Source organism: Balaenoptera acutorostrata, chromosome 4 (genome assembly GCF_949987535.1).
Source record: "Balaenoptera acutorostrata chromosome 4, mBalAcu1.1, whole genome shotgun sequence".
In the NCBI taxonomy this organism is placed as follows: domain Eukaryota; kingdom Metazoa; phylum Chordata; class Mammalia; order Artiodactyla; family Balaenopteridae; genus Balaenoptera; species Balaenoptera acutorostrata.
Window position 1 is genome coordinate 83,769,303 of NC_080067.1, and position 18,918 is coordinate 83,788,220.

Consider the following 18,918-nt stretch of genomic DNA (forward strand, 5'->3'; position numbering starts at 1 on the left):
AAAGAGCTGGAGAAGGGTGGAGTTTTCAAGTGGAAAGGAGAATTGGAGAGTCTGAGCACCTCTCTGGAGAGACTGGAGGGTCTTAGGAGTGGTTGTAAGAAGGGCTCGTTTAAAAGACAGTAAAGAGTGTGGGGAAGGAGTCTGAGCAGGGAAGCGTGGGCAGGGAGTTGCCAGCCAGCAAGTGGTACCGGGGTCAAGAAGTCTCAGCACCAGAAGAGATGAGCATTGTCTGTTGTTTCCTCTCCACACCAAGATCCAGGATCCCACAGACACAGAGCACCTGTGCAGCTCCTCATGCAGGGCTGGCAGGGCAGCAGAAACACTGGGGATGCCCTAGTGGAATAACAACTTGGCACTCCCTCAAAGCGGTGTTCTCTAAATATTTCTTTAACATTTATTTAGTTAATAAAAGTCAAATAATTCTTAATGTTCAAAACAAGGGACTTATTGCATGCTCTTTTTTGAACCAGTTATCTACTTTCAAAGTATAACTAAACTGTTTTTAAAAATTGAACAATAAATGAATTATTCTCAGCAAATAATGCTTCCCCACGCCTTGTTCAGTTGAGGAAATTCAGCTGAGTGCCCCTACTGACACACAGCTGTGCAGTGGCCAGTCTCAGAGTGGAGGCTGGAAAAATTCTCAATGGCGTTTAGCAGGTTGTAGAGAGGAGTGTAGATGTTCACATTATCAAGAGCTGGACAAATATATATCTCAAGAACTGTGAAAGAAGTTATATGTAGATACCTGAGTGAAATGATGCTGTAATTTCAGGGGTGTTCTAACATCCCTCATTGATTACCTCTTCAAGCCACTAGCTGGCTGGCCTCTTGACACAAGTGAAGGATCTCAGCACTTTTGACACCCAGGTTATTTAGTATTACCTACACTCATGATGACTTCTGTCCAGACTAATGAGCCCAGGCCACATTAGTTTGTCTTAAATAAATCCACATCCCCCTTCCTCTAACTGAGAAAAAGTGCTTTCCTAAAACTTTCATCTGCTTTGCCTCAGATTCTATTTTCTTCTAAGAAAAAAATAGCATGAAACTTTGGCTGCTATATCATTGACTTCAGCATTCTTGTTTTCCCTCTTCTTGATTTTTTCACCTAATCATTCCCATTTTCTGTCACCCTCAGATGTGGAAGTCTGTAGTAGGTCATGATGTATCTGTTTCCGTGGAGACCCAGGGTGATGATTGGGACACAGACCCTGACTTTGTGGTGAGTATGGAAATAGCTTTTCTTGGACAATGAAGGGCAGTGGGCAGGCATGTGGGCCACTCTGTAACCCTTGAGGGGGCTTAGAAAAAGTCTGGGACTGGGATAGCCCTCATGGTGGGACTGCCTGGCAGGACAGTTTGCTGACATGAGTGGGGCCTGCATAATAGCCTGTGCTGAGGATGGAAGGAGACAGGTGCAGAGGATTTTGACATTGTGATTGACAGGCTATGGCAGGCTATGCTGAGGGAACAGGTTAACTGGGTGTCCTTTGGCCTGTGAGCCAGGATTTGAGCTGGACATGTATAATTTGGGGGAATTTGGAAGTTGTAGGAGACCTAAAGAAGAAAGTTTGAGGGATGCAGAGTAGAAAGGGAGGTTTCAGAGCTCACCAGCTTAATTTTAACATGGGGGCCTGGGTGGGATAAGCACAGAGAGGAGTCTGAGTAAAGTCCGTGAGTGCTGGAAGCAGCTGACGCAGGGGACGTGGGGGGCATATGTGTCAGCTGTGTGGCCTCTCTCAGCCTGGCACATTTCTTGCCATCACTTATGGCTGAGTGTTGTCTTTTGTAGAATGACATCTCTGAGAAGGAACAACGGTGGGGAGCCAAGACCATCGAGGGCTCTGGACGCACAGAGCACATCAAGTAGGTACCAAAAGGACTGGGAGGAGGGAAAGAGGTATGGGAAGAGCCCAAGGAAAACTTGGAGACTCAGGAGAAGGTGAGGGGGGGAAGGAAAGAGGGAAATTCCCGTCTGTGTGTCTTTGCTTTTCCTTCAGTCTGTCCTCATGTGTCCCTTTGGGTGTCATTGTGTATTTGTTTCATGTCTCTCCTCTTATCCCCCCAACCCTATTATCTGTCTTTTATTTCTAACCACTCTGATATTTCCCCAACTGTGTCTATTATTTTAACTGTTTCTCTTCCATCAGTAAGGCATGAGGAATTCAGAGAGGGAAGTGCTGAGCTTGTATCATTTACTATCTATCTATTCATATAAATATAAATGTGTGTCTGGATTGTAGGGTGACTTCTGATGGGCCAAGGAGGATTCAGTAAAATGTCAAGGTAAAGAACTCAGAATAAATGCTGTAAAACGAGGACAATATCAGGTCCCATACCTGGTCTAATTGACTTTTAAAATAAAAATTTGTGTTTGGCTACTTAATAGAAGTAGGAAGCCATAAATGGTAATATGAAGAAATATGACACTTGGAAAACCTGTTGATGTATAGGGATCTTAAAGATTATAACCCAGTATTTTACCAGAAAAAAAAAAAGCAAAACAAACAATAAACTCTGATACCATAACAGAGAAGGAAGTTACTCACAGACAAATCCAGGGGTTTCTGTGGGATATATTGTGTATTAGGATTGAGAGATTCTCTCTTCTTTAATAATCCATGGATTATTTGGGATCATCTAACCAGGGCTGTTTGCTTTGGATAGTGTCAGAATGTCCAATAGACGCAATAAACAGTATAACAGGAGCAAAATTAAAAAGTAAATAAATTGGCAAAATTAATCTTTTTAAGCTCCATTTTAACTCCCCTCCCCCACAAACAGCAGTGTTTTTACCTCATTTTCTTCTAGATTTTAAAAAGTGTCAGTGGATTATCACATGGCACAAGCAACATACTATGAAAACCTGGCACATGTTTATCCAATTTGATAATATTCAGTACTCCGCAGTGTTGTTTAATCAGACATAAATGACTTATTTCAAGTAACTGTAGTGAATATCATATTTAAAGAAAGTAGGCAATTCTGGAAGCAGTTGGAAAGGAAAAACATGGAATTGGGTCATGCAGGAAGCTTCTCTGATGCTCCTCTGTAGGCTCATCAATGCCACCCAAATTAAGACGTCTTTCCTTTTCTGAGAAAAGGCCGCTCAGTCCTAGTATCCTGAGAACTGTTAAGATAAGCATACAAACTCTCCTGTACCTTTCCCCTCCCAGTGCCTGTCTTATGCAGAGTAGGAGTAGGACATTTTAAAGAAGACTCCTAAATCCCTGCCATGATCTTACGGAAAGAGCTGGAGTTTGGATATCAGATAGATTCAGATTCAATTCACAGCTCTACCATTAATAGCAGTGTGAGTTAGACATACAGCCTCTATGAAACTCAGCTTATTTATTTATCAAATGGGGATAATAATAGCTACCTGGCAGGTGTATGGTTAGAATTCAGTGAACTAGCATATAGCAAAATCTACTGCAGTACTTAGCACCACTTAGCAGCTCAATAATGCTATTTCTCTTTCCTGTTAATATAGATTAGTTGAATCAGATTTTCTTCCTAAAAACCTAAAAATAAACATGTAAACAGATGGAGATCTTCCTTCTTCCTAAGTGGCGTTTACCTGAACTGTTGTGTTACACAGTCCAGTGTATATATTACTCTGACTGGTGACCCCTGGAGTTGTAAAATGTGGTGACCCTGGGTGTTTCCTTATTAGCCTAACTGAATCTATATCTGATAGAACAAATGGTGGAGACATTTACACAAAAACCCACTGCCCTCCCGTTTACCCAGGCTACTGAGGTATAAAAGCTCAGTCTCTGCTAGTAACTAACCAGGTGATCCTGGACAGGTCACTTCCCTCTCTGATTCCCAGTCTTACCACTGGGATCAAAAAGACCTCTAGAGGACCTTCCAGTAGTAAGCCTCCAATACTCTGGGATTCTTTCTGGCTAGTGTGGGCTAGGACAACCTTTAAGGTCAGATGGGAATCACTAAAGTCCTTGGAAAGGAGGGGACGTTGAACGGGAGAACAGTAGCTGCAGAGCTCAGATGACTCAAAGCAGGAAAAGGAAGTGATTGTGGTTCTCATTAATCTCACTACCATCCCCCACACCATGATCTTTCTTTTTTAAGTCTGCCTAAAATATATTTAGTTTGGGGAATGGTTTGGTAATTTGGTGAATAGTTCAAATGATCCTATCCATCCTTCATCTATTGTGTAGAGAAGTCCTGGGCCAGGCGGCTCCAAGCAGCCTAGTGTTTCCAGGAGCTGCCAGGTTTTCAAGGGCTCTTGCATTTTCTCCATCTTCTTCTCCCCACTTTTGCTCACTTGCCCATGTGCCTCTTTACAGTCAATATACCCCCACCCCCAACCCTGGCTGGATGTAAACACTGATCTGCTTCTTGTCACTACAGATTAGTTTTGCCTATCCTAGAATTTCATGTACGTGGAATAATATAGAAGGTATTCTTTTGTGTCTGTCTCCTTTCACTAAGCATAATATTTTTGAGATCTATTCATGGTCTTGTGTATATCAGTCTTTTGTTCCTTTTTAATGTCAAGTAATTTTGCATTGTACAGATAAACCAGAGTTTGGTTTATTAGCCTGTTGATGGACATTTGGGTTGTTGACAATTTGGGACTATTACAAATAAAGCTGTCATGAACATTTTGATCCAAATCTTTTTGTTAACATATATTTTTACTTCTCTTGGGAAATACCTAAAAGTAGTAGAATTCCTGAATCATATAAAAAGTGTGTTTTAACTTTTCAAGAGACCAGTAAACTGTTTTCTAAAAGAAACATTTTTTCACTCCTACAAATAATGTATGGGTTTCAGTTGCTCCACATCTTTGTCTATACTTGTTATTGTTAATATTTTTAATTTTAACTATTTTTGTAAGTGTGTGGGGATTTCAATTTGTATTTTTCTGCTGACTAATTTTATTGAGCATCTTTTCTTGTGCCATTCATACATCTTTATTTATCTTCATTTTGAAGTGTCTATTCAAATCTCTTCCCCACTTTTAAAGTGGGGTCTTTGTATTCTTATTGAGTTTTAAGAGTTCTTTATATATTCTGGATAAAAGTCTTTTGTGACATATGTGTTTTACAAATATTTCCTTCCAGACTGTAACTTGCCTTTTCATTTTATTAATGGCTTCTATTGAAGATCAGAAGATATTAATTCTGATGAAGTCTAATTTATCAAAATTTTTTATGGTTAGTGCTTTATGTGTCTAAGAAACTTTTGCCTACCTCAAACTGTGAAGATTTTTCCTATGTTTTGTTCTAAAAGATTTATAGTTTTAGCTTTTACATTTAAGTCTATGATCTATTTCAAATTTGCTTTTGCGTACAGTGTGAGGCAAAGATTGAGGTTCATTTTATTTCCATAAGGATATCTCATTATTCCAACATCGTTAAAAGACTAATCTTTCCCCACTGACTTACCTGGCATCTTTGACCATATACATGAGGGTCTATTTCTAGACTATTTTATTGATTTATATGTCTGCTCTGACCCACACCGTACTGCACTGGTTGTTGTAGCTTTATTGTACTGCATTTTTTATTGCAGTCATGAAATCAGGTAGTCCTTCTCCTTTGCTCTCCTTTGGAAAAAAAAAAAAACACTTTTTACTATCCTAGGACTTTACATTTCCACATACATTTTAGAATTAGCTAGTCAATTCCTGCAAAAATGCCTGTTGGTGTTTTGAATGGGATTGCACGGACTCTATAGATCATTTTAGAGAGAACTCACATCTTAATAATCTTGAGTTTTCCAATCCATGAACATGGGATATGTCTCCATTTATTTAGGTCTTCTTTAATTTTTTCAGAAATGTTTTTCAGTGGTCACATCTTGCACATATTTTATTTTATTTTATTTTATTTTTGCACATATTTTATTAATAAGTTATGCTAAAATATTTTGTGTTATTTCATGTGATGGTAAGTGGTATTTATTTTTAACTTTAAATTTCCAAATGTCTGTGACTAGTATGTAGAAATAAAATTGCTTTTAATAGTGATCTTGTCTCCTGGGACCTTGCTAAATATACCTAATCGTTCTAGTAGCACATTTATGTAGATTCCTTAGGATTTTCTACAACTATGATCATACTGTCTGTGAATAAAATCTTACAGTCTGTCACTCACTTTTGTGCTTTTACTTTTGTAATAAAAACAAAAAAATCTGTTCCTTCTCTTAGCTCATCTTTGAGGTCCTGGGTGTCACTTGGTTTCTATAAACTGTATTGCTTCATCAATTCCAAGGTATTTTAAGCCTTAAAATAGGCATCTGAGAGTTAATGTGTTAAAAGTTTCTTAGGTATGCCAATTAGGACATTGAATTACAATTTTTTTTTCCTTTCTATATTTCCACCTGATCACTATTTTCATACATTAATTATCTTTGTATTGTCAGAGCCTAATGGTGCCTCACACTCAAAAAAGTTTAATATTTATTTAATAAAGGAATAATATAACTAACACATTTATAGTGGCTTCAGCTATATTCTGAAGAATTTGGTAAGAAGTTGGTCTTCGTTGGCCCCAACATTTTCATTCAAATTATATCATCTATTGTCATGATTCTCTGACTAACCTCATTGTTATCTATTAGGTGAATATTCCTGAATCTCATTTTCTAATCCCTTTTAAAAACTTGTTTCAACTATAATACAGTTATGATCCATGTAACAGTAATTGGATTTATTAAAACTTTGCTAATTTTTCCCATTTGAAAGTAACGTTTAGTCCCATTTTCTTCATTCTTCATCTGAACACTTTGGTTGGGAAATATTGGTCATTTACCTGTTCTTGGAACCAATAACTTTTCTGACACTGACAGTTCTAAAGTGTTGAGGCTGTCGAACTAGCAACACAGGATCTCTGCCTTCACTGCTGCCAAAGGGTTTAGAGCAGGCACAGGAACAGAGGGTTCTTCCAGCTGTTAGCTTAATTTCATCTGGCTCAAAGCCAGTTTTCTAAAATTAACTTTGACTAAAGCTGAGAAGGCTTTTAAAAAAGACCTCTGTTGGGCTTATACTACAAGGCCACAAGATGGATCTATTCTTCCATGAAAGAGGAGACTTTCGGCTGTGAGATGGCCATTCTACCTGTAACCAATATATCTGGTTTTTCTGAGCTAGTGAAGTCCCAGGAACATCACTATCTCAGTTTCCTAAACCTCCATTTCTTGCTGCAGGAAGTCAAATTTTTTGTTTAGGGTTCTCTTGCCCAAATGTTTCTCAGAATCCCCGGTGGTCCTTATATGTGTCCAAGTATCAGTCCTGATTGTCACTTATTGGTGCTGGTGTTGGTTCTGGTGCTGAGCTGTCACTTCTTATCTTCAGCCAAAACAAATACACAGAGGTATTCTCTACCCACATGGTAGAGATGAAAGTGAAGTAAGAAAGAGAATGCCTCCTTTTGGTGTTACGTTCTCTTAAGGACAGAAGTGTCCCAAATCAAGGTTATTTGAGCCTTAAAGTTTTGCAACAATTAGTGATGAGAGTGAATTTTATTAGTGAGCCTTTTTTAGTTTTTAGTTCTCTCAGGAATTAGATATAGGGACAGTGTGAAGGGCATTCATTTTTGACAAGAAGAGACACAAAATACTTAATGTATAGATAAATTTCCCAATGCTGCATTTTTCATAATCATCATTTTTAATGACTTCCTCATGTGCCGTTGAAAAGTAATATTGCAATTTACTTAACTATTCCCCATCTTTTCCATATAAATTGTTTCTTGGTTCTTGCTATTAAATACAATGTTTCAGTGAATATCATTAGACATTAAGCTTTGCCATATTTAAAACTATTTCCTTGGGGTAGACTTCTAGGACTAGAATGTGTGGGTAAAGGGTATATGATTAATATCTTTGTGCTTCTTGAGGTAGAGTACCGAATTGTTAAACAACAAATCCATTCAGAGAGGAAAATAACTTTTCGGTTGCTAGAATATAGGTAACACTGTCCTCTAATATTTAGGAACATGAGACTAAATATCAGAGGGTTATTTAGTGAGCAAAATAACAGACTAGAAGAAATACTATTGGCTTATGGAGAGTTTATATCAGGCTATATATGCAGACCACACTAACCTCCTACTCCCAGACCCAACACAGGTATACTTTGGGGGCTATTGCTAAAAATGAACAGAACACACTGCAAGATTTCAATTTTTCTGCAAAGGAGGGTTCGTTGACATCTCTGTGCTAGACGAGTCTCTGTGATGTGGTTACTTCCAGCATTCACCAGCTGAGGAACAAAGTGTCAGAGGAGCATAATGTTCTCAAGAAGAAGGAGATGGAATCAGGGCCCAAAGCATCCCACGGCTACGGAGGTCGGTTTGGGGTGGAAAGAGACCGAATGGACAAGGTGAGTTGAAAGGGGGATATTTGCTTTAAAAAAGTAAATAAATGAATTGATTCATTTGTTGGTTTTATGGTTTAAAACTTATTCAAAAGTAAAATATTCATTTGGGTTTTAATAGAGAATGTCCACATATTATTTGTGTCATTTTTCCCCTGATTTCAACACATAAAATATAGATGATGGAAAATGGGAGCCAAGAATTTAGAAGGGCTGGCCTAGTGTAGACCCAGCCACACTGTAACTCCTAGACTAAGGACACACACATAGAGAAGGGGAAAATATGTTTTAAAATCATTTACTGCTTTTAAATGGATGTGTATTATATCTCTGCTGCAACTTCTCTTACTGTTTTCTTTACTGTATATTTAGTGTTCTTTTTGTACATATTTTATACATCACTTAATATGATTTGCACATAGATGTGAAAAATATTTATGTGACTTTATCTATTAGATGTCCTCAAATATATTATTATTTTTCCTTTATCCATTAGATACTATGAAAGTATGATAAAAAGAAAGCCTGTATGTTGAATCGTATTTTTCCATTGACTTTCCTAACCTCAAAGATAAAGATATAGGACTTCCCTGGTGGTGCAGTGGTTAAGAATCCGCCTGCCAATGCAGGGGACACGGGTTCGATCCTGGTCGGGGAAGATCCCACATGCTGAGGAGCAACTAAGCCCGTGCGCCACAACTACTGAGCCTGCGTGCCACAACTACTGAAGCCTGCGCACCTAGAGCCCATGCTCTGCAACAAGAGAAGCCACTGCAATGAGAAGCCTGTGCACCACAACAAAGAGTAGCCCCCACTTGACACAACTAGAAAAAGCCCGCACGCAGCAACAAAGACCCAATGCAGCCAAAAATAAATAAATAAATAATAAATAAATTTATTTTTAAAAAAGATAGAGATATATTCTTATAAGAAAAAAAATTTAATCTCCAAGGAGAAAAAGCAATTTAATGAAAGCTGTTAGTTCACCCTTTTGTCATTGTGTAAAGTGCAAAGTAGGCATTGTATTCTCCCACAGAATTCCTAGGAAAGAGTAAAATAGATAAGCAGTCATTCATTCTTTTTTTTTTTTTTTTTTTTTTAATTTTACTTATTTATTTTTGGCTGTGTTGGGTCTTCGCCTCCGTGCGAGGGCCCTCTCCAGCTGCGGCAAGCGGGGGCCACTCCTCATCGCGGTGTGCGGGCCTCTCACTGTCACGGCCTCTCTTGTTGCGGAGCACAGGCTCCAGACACGCAGGCTCAGTAGTTGTGGCTCACGGGCCCAGTTGCTCCGCGGCATGTGGGATCCTCCCAGACCAGGGCTCGAACCTGTGTCCCCTGCATTGGCAGGCGGACTCTCAACCACTGCGCCACCAGGGAAGCCCCCGGTCATTCATTCTTGAATTCAGCAAACAAAGTTGACCTACACAGACCCAAAAACACTGCAAAATGAGCTCCCAGGAGCTCATATAGGGCAGTGCTTCACATCAATCTCTGTATTAATATTTATCCCAACATGGAATCGGAAATACAGGAGGAAGAAGAAACTTTCTAATTTCTTCTTAGTTGAGACTCTGCAAGGTATCACTATTTGGTTTGAAGTATTATTCAATTCCAAGATTATTAAAGCATCCATATCCAAATATTAAAAGAGACATACCTTTCAAAACCAAGTAGAAAATGGTAGATGGTGAAAAAAGTGGAGGGGAGTAAAAAACAGTTAAATTATATGCCATCTTGGACTACTCACGGTGTTGTCTACCAGCCCCCTTTGGTATAAAGAGTCAATCACTGTTAATATCAGGGCTCAGGCTGCACTTCTGAACTTTGATGGTTGTGTAGGAACAAAGATCCAGAACAAAAGCACCTGGCTGTGTTAAATATTCAATCTGGGCTATGGCATCTAGTCAGTCCCCTTAGGTGTCTCCCCAGTAACTACCCTCATTTCTATTTTGATGCACAAAGCCCTTGTTTCACCCTCTTTTTAAGCAGTGGTTTAAACACTGCCCTGTCTATGTAGTCTCTATCCTTCTGGTTCCCAACCCATCCTATGGGATTTTCCTAAATGATGGGCTCCTAGTGGTATTAAAGAAGAGTTAGGATGTGCAAGGTTCCAGAAAAAGTCATCTTGCTCTCCCATCACACATTCCTCAGCACTCTGTCAGAGATTATCAGTGTGACCTAGAATGGAATTTCTTGTATTCTTACATCCCATCCTATCTCTGATCATTTTATTTTTTCATGGTCATTTTTATCTTCTCACTCATTCTGATCTTGATTTTTCTCAGAGCGCTGTGGGCCATGAGTATGTTGCTGAGGTGGAGAAGCACTCTTCTCAGACTGATGCTGCCAGAGGCTTTGGGGGCAAATACGGAGTTGAGAAGGACAGGGCAGACAAGGTAAGTGACAACTCTCTCCCTGTGCCACCCAACTCAGATCATGTGGGACTACCAACAATCACCTTGAATGTAGGTCTATGCTTCTCCTGTGGAAAGATGGGACAGTGGCCTCAAGGAGGGTCCATCATGAGGATGGCTCCCACACCTCCCTCAGCAAGTTCTTTGGTGCCGCTGTTGGAGGCCACATGCTGACCTGAAAGGTGTTCATTTAAAAGAGACAAAGACTCTCAAACTCTGAATAAGGAATCCCTAAGCCATTGTTTTGTTTTGTTTTTTTCCTGCATTTTATTTATTTATTTATTTATTTGTTTGTTTATTTTTTAAACATCTTTATTGGGGTATAATTGCTTTACAATGGTGTGTTAGTTTCTGCTTTATAACAAAGTGAATCAGCTATACGTATACATATATCCCCATATCCCCTCCCTCTTGCATCTCCCTCCCACCCTCCCTACCCACCCCTCTAGGTGGTCACAAAACACCGAGCTGATCTCCCTGTGCTATGTTAAGCCATTGGTTTTATCATACCTGTACTCATGAAGAGAGAAGAGGAAATTCCAAAGCTCCTCCTTTGGTCTAATATGAAAGCCTTATAAATAGTTATGCCTTTCAGGAAAACAGACATATCAGCTGAAATATTATTACAATGGTAGCAAATAATCAAGTAAAACAACTAATTAAGGTTGCAGTGTTTTTAGAAGGTGAAGGTTACTTTTCACAGGACTTAGTACTAACTCCTTGAAGTCCAGGTGTTTTACAGACTCCTTTGTACAAAAAAGGAGTGATAGTTTTAAAGAGAGAAAAAGAAAAAGGACAGCATGATTACAGATGATAGAGTGGTCCGGGGAGTACGATTGATAACTCATTCATGTTCTCATTTTCACACCTTAGTAGATCGGATTCTTTGAGCTCATTCTTTATGAGGCAGAGTAGTGTCCCTGCCCGGCAGCAGCACACAGAGGGAACATCTCCTTCACAGCTAGCTGAGATTTTGTTTGTTTGTTTGTTTAACCTGCAGCTGTTAATAAGTGGGCCTGAATCCTTAAAGCTAAGTGTTAGAGTGTTATTTGAATTGTAGGGGTAAAAAAAACAGAAAAGTTCAAAACATACTGTAAGGTAAGGGAAAAGCACAGAGGATAATTTTTAAAAGCAGCAATGGAATGTGGAGCATGTAATGTTCTCTAATCAGGGTGAAGTTTCTCTTCCTTCTTGGCTCACCTCCTGCCTTTGCCTAATCTTTCACTGTTCTTTCTTTCAACTCCTGCCTCACCAGCCACAAACCAAATCACCTTAACAATCAGTGTGTCTTGTAAATCAAGTAACAATACATACTAATAACTTTTTTTTATAAATTTATTTATTTTACTTATTTATTTTTGGCTGCGTTGGGTCTTTGTTGCTGCGCATGGGCTTTCTCTAGTTGCGGCGAGCGGGGCCTACTCTTTGTTGTGGTGTGCAGGCTTCTCATTGCAGTGGCTTCTCTTGTTGCAGAGCATGGGCTCTAGGCGCATGGGCTTCAGTAGCTGTGGCACGAGGGCTCAGTAGTTGTGGCTCTTGGGCTCTAGAGCACAGCCTCAGTAGTTGTGGCCCACGGGCTTAGTTGCTCCGCAGCATGTGGGATCTTCCCGGACCATGGCTTGAACCTGTGTCCCCTGCATTGGCAGGTGGATTCTTAACCACTGCACCACCAGGGAAGTCCCATACTAATAACTTTTAAAATGCAAAATCTAGACTTGCTTAGGGACCTATTACTGAGCCATATGGGGACATAGCTAGGTTAGATATTTGCCAATATATCCAGTCCCAAAGCAGCTAGGATCCAGATTCTCCTGGTTGCCTCTCATCCCACCAAAATCTACATCTCTGGGTTTCCACTGTTGTGTAAAGAAAGAGAAGAGGCATAGTATAATCAGTCAGTATAGGATGATATCTCTTACATGTGCACAGTGCTGCTTTATAGTTTACAAGGCAGTTTTCTAGCTATTATCTCATTTTAGTTTCATGAGATTTAGGAAGAAAAACACTAATTTACTGAGTGCCCACACTTTATGTATCTTGCCCCATTTAGTCCTCACAATATGCCAAATAAGTTGGAATCATTTTACAGTTGAGGTTAATAAGGCAGGCATACCTATTTTCATTTCATATTTAAAGGGCCCAAGGGGGACTTCCCTGGCGGTCCAGTGGTTAAGACTCTGCACTTCCACTGCAGCGGGGGCACGGGTTCCATCCCTGGTCAGGAAATTAAGATCCCACATGCCTCCGTGTGGCCAAAAGAAAAACAAAACAAAAAATAGAGGCTGAGGCTCAGTAATATTAAAGGACATACCTAAAGTTACACAACTACAAATAGGAAAGGTGGGGTTGGGGTTTGGATCTAGAGCTATCTGTGTCCAGGGCCCATGGTCATTGGTTTGTAGCACACTGCCTTTATACCAGCCTGTCAGGGTACTGTCTGTTTCTACATTGAACCCCCATACTCAGCTCTGAGCCCCTATAACTAACCCCTGGGCTGAGCTATAGGTGTAAGGGTAAGTGAGAGAGGGAGAAAATGTTCATCTCTGACTCTAATCGATTCTCTCTCCTTTTCTCTGTAGTCAGCTGTTGGCTTTGATTACAAAGGAGAAGTGGAAAAACACACATCTCAGAAAGGCAAGGACCCTGCACTTCAGCCTTAGCAACCTGACTGCCCAGACTGCTCAGACTTCAACTCCCAGCAGCCATCATCGACACCCTTTAGTTCCATGGCCCAGTTCCCTGCTATTTTATTTTATTTTTAAATCCAAGCATGTACTTGCTTCTTTTTTTCTCCTATATTGCTTTCTATGAGCTTGATCAAGTTTTCTTTAGTCCCATTTGCCCTCTAATGGATCAAAAATAGGATATTATACTCCTTTATTTTAGGAAGTTATTCCTAAGTTTTAATGTGCATCTGCGGCTTAAGTTTAAAATTAATCACTCTTTCTTCCTGAGTAACACAGGAAATGAAGAATAATTTAATTACATTTCTTCTACATTCTACAGTCTTTGTACCAACTGAACAATTGTTTAGTATATCGATTACATGTGTTTGATTTTAAACCCTACAAAAATTAATCATTATTATTACTAGGTGAAGGCTTATTTAAATTGACCAACATATTTACCAGTTTACTAGCTCATCATTGTTTATAATATTTCATTGTTTCCTCCTTGCTTCTTCTATTCCTTCTTGCTAGAGTATATCCTTTGGTAATTCTTTCAGTGAGAGTCTATGAGAGAACTCCCAGGCTTTGTCTCAAAAAAAAATTTATTTTGCTCCATTCTTCATTGTTATTTTCCCTTCATCGTGTTGAAGATACTATTCCATCATCTCTGGCATTTCTCTTGGGTTAGTCTAATCATCATTCCTTTGTACGTAACATGTCTTGTCTCTCTGTTTTTGTTTTGTCTCATGAAAATTTTTCTTTTTGTCTCTGATATCCTGAAATATCATCAGGCTATACCTAGGTGTTGGATCTATTTTTATTATTCTACATGAGACTTATTGCTCCTCTTCAACCTGAGAATTAACTTTCAATATGAAAAGTTCTCAGGCGTTTTCTCTTTAGATAGTGTCTCTCCTCTCTTCTCTTTTATTCTTTCTTCTGGAACTCAGATGTAATGTATTAGAACTTTTTATTCTCTTCTCCATCTCTCTCTCTCTTATAAAAAAGACTTTATGTTTTCAGAGCTTTTTAGATTTATGACAAAATTGAGAGGAAGGTACAGTCCTGCACCCATGCATGCATAGCCTCCCCCATTATCAACATCACTGACCAGAATGGTGTGTGTGTGTATATATACATTTTTTCTTTTTTCTTTTTTTTTTAATTTTTTTACCAAGGATGATTCTACACTAACACATTAAAGTCAGCCAAAGTCCATTGTCTCTACAGTTTTGCGTTTTACAAGATATTGTATGGTTGGAATCATATACCATGTAGCCTTTCCAGATTGGCTTCTTTCACTTAGTAATATGCATTTAAGTTTCCTCTATGTCTTTTCATAGCTTGATAACTCATTTCTTTTTGCTGAATATTATTCCTTTGTCTTGATGTACCCCAGTTTATTTATCCGCTCACCTACTGAAGAACATAGTGGTTGCTTCCAAGTTTGGGCGATTATGAATAAAGCTGCTATAAACATCTGTGTGCAGGTTTTTGTGTGGACCTACATTTTCAACTCCTTTGGGTAAATACCAAGGAGTGCAATTGCTGGATCCTGTGGTAAGAGTATGTTAAGTTTTGTCAGAAACTGCCAAACTGTCACTCAAAGTGGCTGCACCATTTTGCATTCCCACCAACAATGTATGACAGTTCCTGTTGCTCCACATCCTCACCAGCATTTGGTGTTGTGAGTAGTCTGGATTTTGGCCATTCTAATTGGTGTGTAGTGTTATATTATTGTTTTAATTTGCATTTCCCTGATGATATATGATGTAGAGCATCTTTTCATATGCTTATTTGCTATCTGTATATCTTCTTTGGCAAGGCATCTATTAATATATTTGGCCTATTTAAAAAGTTGGGTTGCTTGTTTTCTTATTGTTGAGTTTTAAGAATTCTTTGTATATTTAGGGTAACAGTCCTTTATGACATGTGCCTTTTGCAAAGACTTTCTCCCAGTGTAAGGCTTGTCTTCTCCTTTGCTTGACATTGTCTTTCACAGAGCAAAAGTTTTTAAAATTTTAGTGAAATCCAGCTTATCAATTATTTCTGTCATGTGTTGTGTCTTTGGTGTTATATCTAAAAAGGCATCACCATACCAAAGGTCATCTAGGTTTTCTCCTATATTATCTTCTAGGAGTTTTATAGTTTTGCATTTTACATTTAGGTCTATGATCCATTTTGATTTAATTTTTGTGAAAAGAGAATTTTTGTAATGCATGTGTCTAGATTCATTGTTTTTTTAATCTGTGGATGTCCACTTGTTCCAGCACCATTTGTTGAAAAGACTATCTTCTCTTCATCGTGTTACCTTTGCTCCTTTGGCAAGCATCAGTTAACTATAATTATGGAGGTCTATTTCTGGGCTCTCTGTTCTGTTCCGCTGATTTATTTGTCTATTTTTTCACCTCTACCACACTGTCTTCATTACTTTAGCTTCATAGTAAGTCTTAAAGTCTGGTAGTGTCAGTCTTCTAACTTTGTTCTCCTTCAATATTGTGTTGGCTATTCTGGGTCTTTTGCTTCTTCATATAAACTTTAGAAACTGTTGATCCAAAAAATAACTTGCTGGGGTTTTGATTGGGGTTGCACTGAGTCTATGGATCAAGTTGGGAAGAACTGACGTCTTGACAACATTGAGTCTTCCTATCCATGAACGTGGAATATCTCTCCGTTCACTTAGTTTTCTTTGATTTTGTTCATCAGAATTTCATAGTTTTCCTCATATAGATCTTATACATATTTTAAGTTTATACCTAAGCATTTCTTTGTTGGGGTAGTAATGTAAATGATATTGTGCTTTTAATTTCAAAATCCACTTATTTGTTGCTTGTATATAGGAAAGCAATTGACTGTTGTATGTTAACCTTGTATCCTGCAACCTTGCCATAATTGCTTATTAGTTTCAGGAGTCTGTCAATTCTTTTGGATTTTCTACATAGACAGTCATGTCATCTGTGAACCAAGACAGTTGTGTATCTTCTTTTCTAGTCTACATACTTCATCTTTTCTTGCATTATTGCATTAGCAAAGACTTCAAGTACAATGTTCAAAAGGAGTGATGAGACAGGCCATAGTTGCCTTGTACCTGATCTTAGTGGGAAGGCTTTAACTTTATAACCATTAAGTATGATACTAGCTGTAGAGTTTTTGTGGATAGTCTTTATCAAGTTGAGAAATTTCCCCTCTATTTCTAGTTTACTGAGAATTTTTATTGTGAATTGTGTTGGATTTTGTCAAATGCTTTTTCTGCATCTATTGATATGATCATGTGATTTTTCTTTTTTTCTTGTTGATGTGATGGATTATGCTAATTTATTTTCAAATGTTGAACCAGCATTGCATACTTAGGATAAATCCCACTTGGTCATGGTAGATAATTATTTTTATACATTGTTGGATTTGATTTGTTAATATTTTGTGGAGGATTTTTGAATCTGTGTTCATGAGAAATACTGGTCTCTAGTTTTCTTTTATTGTAATGTCTTTGTCTGGTTTGGGTATTAGAGTAATGCTGACTTTATAGAACAGTTGTGAAGTATTCCCTGTGCTTTTATCCTCTGAAAGAGTGTGCAGAGGACTGGTATAATTTCTCCCTTAAATATTTGGTGGAATTCACCAGTGAACCCATATGGGCCTGGTGCTTCCTGTTTTGGAAGATTATTAATTATTGATTCAATTTCTTTAGTAGATATAGGCCTTTCAGGTCATCTGCTTCTTTTTGTGTAAGTTTTGGCAGTTGTGTCTTTCAAGGAACTGGTCCATTTCATCTAGGTCATCAAATTTGTGGGCATAAAGTTGTTCATAGTATTATTTTATTATCCTTTTAATTTCCTTGGAATCTGTTGAAATGTAGCCTCTTTCATTTCTGATATTATAATAATTTATGTTCTCTCTTTTTTTCTTTGTTAGCCTGACTAGAGGCTTATCTATTTTATTGATCTTTTCAAAGAATCAGCTTTAGCTTTCCTTGATTTTCTCTATAGGCTTCTTGTTTTTAATTCCATTGATTTTGTTGCTTCAATTCTTATTTCTTTTTTCTGCTTACTTTGGATTAAATTTGTTCTTCTTTTTCCAGTTTCCTAAGGTGGACACTTAAATTGTTGATTTTAGGTCTTTTTTCTTTTCTAATATTTGCATTGCTTTTCCTTATGCACTGCTTTCACTGAATCCAAAAATTTTTGATAAGTTGTGTTCTTGATGTCTCTTAATTTCTCTTCTCTATCTCCATCTCTTCATCTCCCTGTGTTGTATTCTGGGTAATTCCCTTGGATCTATGTTAAGTTCTCTAACTCTCCCTTCAGCTGTATTTAATTATCATTTAAGCTGTCCACTAAATTTTTTAACTTTATTTCATGTATTTTCATTTGTGAAAGTTCCCTTTGATTCTATTGAAAATCTGCTGATTCCTTTTCCATAATGCCCTATTGCTTTCACTATGTTTTTCACCCTTCTTTAACTCTTTAATTATTTTTAAAGTATTCATTTTATAATTTCTTTCACATTGTTATATTATTTGCAGTTCTTGGGGGTGCTAATTCTTCTGTTCAGTTAATCTGTTTTCCCTCATGGTTATTTATTTTTTTGATGGTTTGTAATTTTTGTTTGCAAATTTATTTCAGTGGGGGGAAAGGGATATTTGTTTTATGAGAGTTTTATGTGCCCTGGGTTGAGAAGTTTCCCATCAGAGAAACTTTGCCTTTATTTCTGTCTGAGTTCTAGGGGTTTTAATAGTAATAGATCATGTTTTCTTTATGATTTTTGTTTTCTATTATGAATTCAATTTCTTAAATAGATACAGGTCTATTCAGTCTTCTGATTTTTTTCTTAAGTCAGTTATGGTATAGTGTGCTTTTCAAGGAATTTTTCCATTTTTATCTATATTTTCAAATATATTGGCATAACTTCATTTATAGTATTCCCTTATTTTCTTTTTAACCTCTGTAAGATCTGTAGTGATATGTTCACTTTCACTTCTGATATTGTTAATTTGTGTTTTTTCTCTTTTTAATTATTTTTGCTAGAGATTCATCAGTATTATTTTTTATTAATTTCAAAGAAGTATCTTTTGGCTTTGCTCATTTTCTCTATTGTTTACTTGTTTTTAAAATTTTATTGAATTCTGCTCTCATCTTCACTATTTTTTCTTTCATTTTAATGTGGGTTTAGTTTGTTCTTTCTGTAGCTTCTTAAGGTAGAAACTTAGATAATTGATTTTAAACCTTTGTTTACTGTATGGGCTCTTAAAACTATATATTTCCCTCTAAACACTGTTTTTGCTACATTCCACAATGTCATGCGTATTTTAATTTTCATTCAGTTCAAAACATTTTCTAATTTTCCTTTTCATTTCTTCTCTGACCCATGAGTTATTTAGAAGTGTGTTGCTTATTTTTCAGGTACTGGGGAAATTTTCTAATTTTATTGTTATTAACTTCTAATTTAATTCTATTGTGATCAGAGGATATGTTATCTCATATTC

General features: G+C 37.6%; 1 protein-coding gene across 1 annotated transcript in view; it reads left to right on the forward strand.

Moving 5' to 3' along the window:
- The window catches only part of HCLS1 (hematopoietic cell-specific Lyn substrate 1), a 31,508-nt gene that overhangs the window by 2,667 nt on the left and 9,923 nt on the right, over positions 1–18,918 (forward strand). The window contains exons 2-6 of the mRNA XM_007181853.2: positions 1,142–1,225; positions 1,796–1,869; positions 8,230–8,359; positions 10,639–10,749; positions 13,347–13,401. Coding sequence (XP_007181915.1) covers positions 1,142–1,225; positions 1,796–1,869; positions 8,230–8,359; positions 10,639–10,749; positions 13,347–13,401 — 454 coding nt within the window. The remainder of the gene's footprint in view (positions 1–1,141; positions 1,226–1,795; positions 1,870–8,229; positions 8,360–10,638; positions 10,750–13,346; positions 13,402–18,918) is intronic.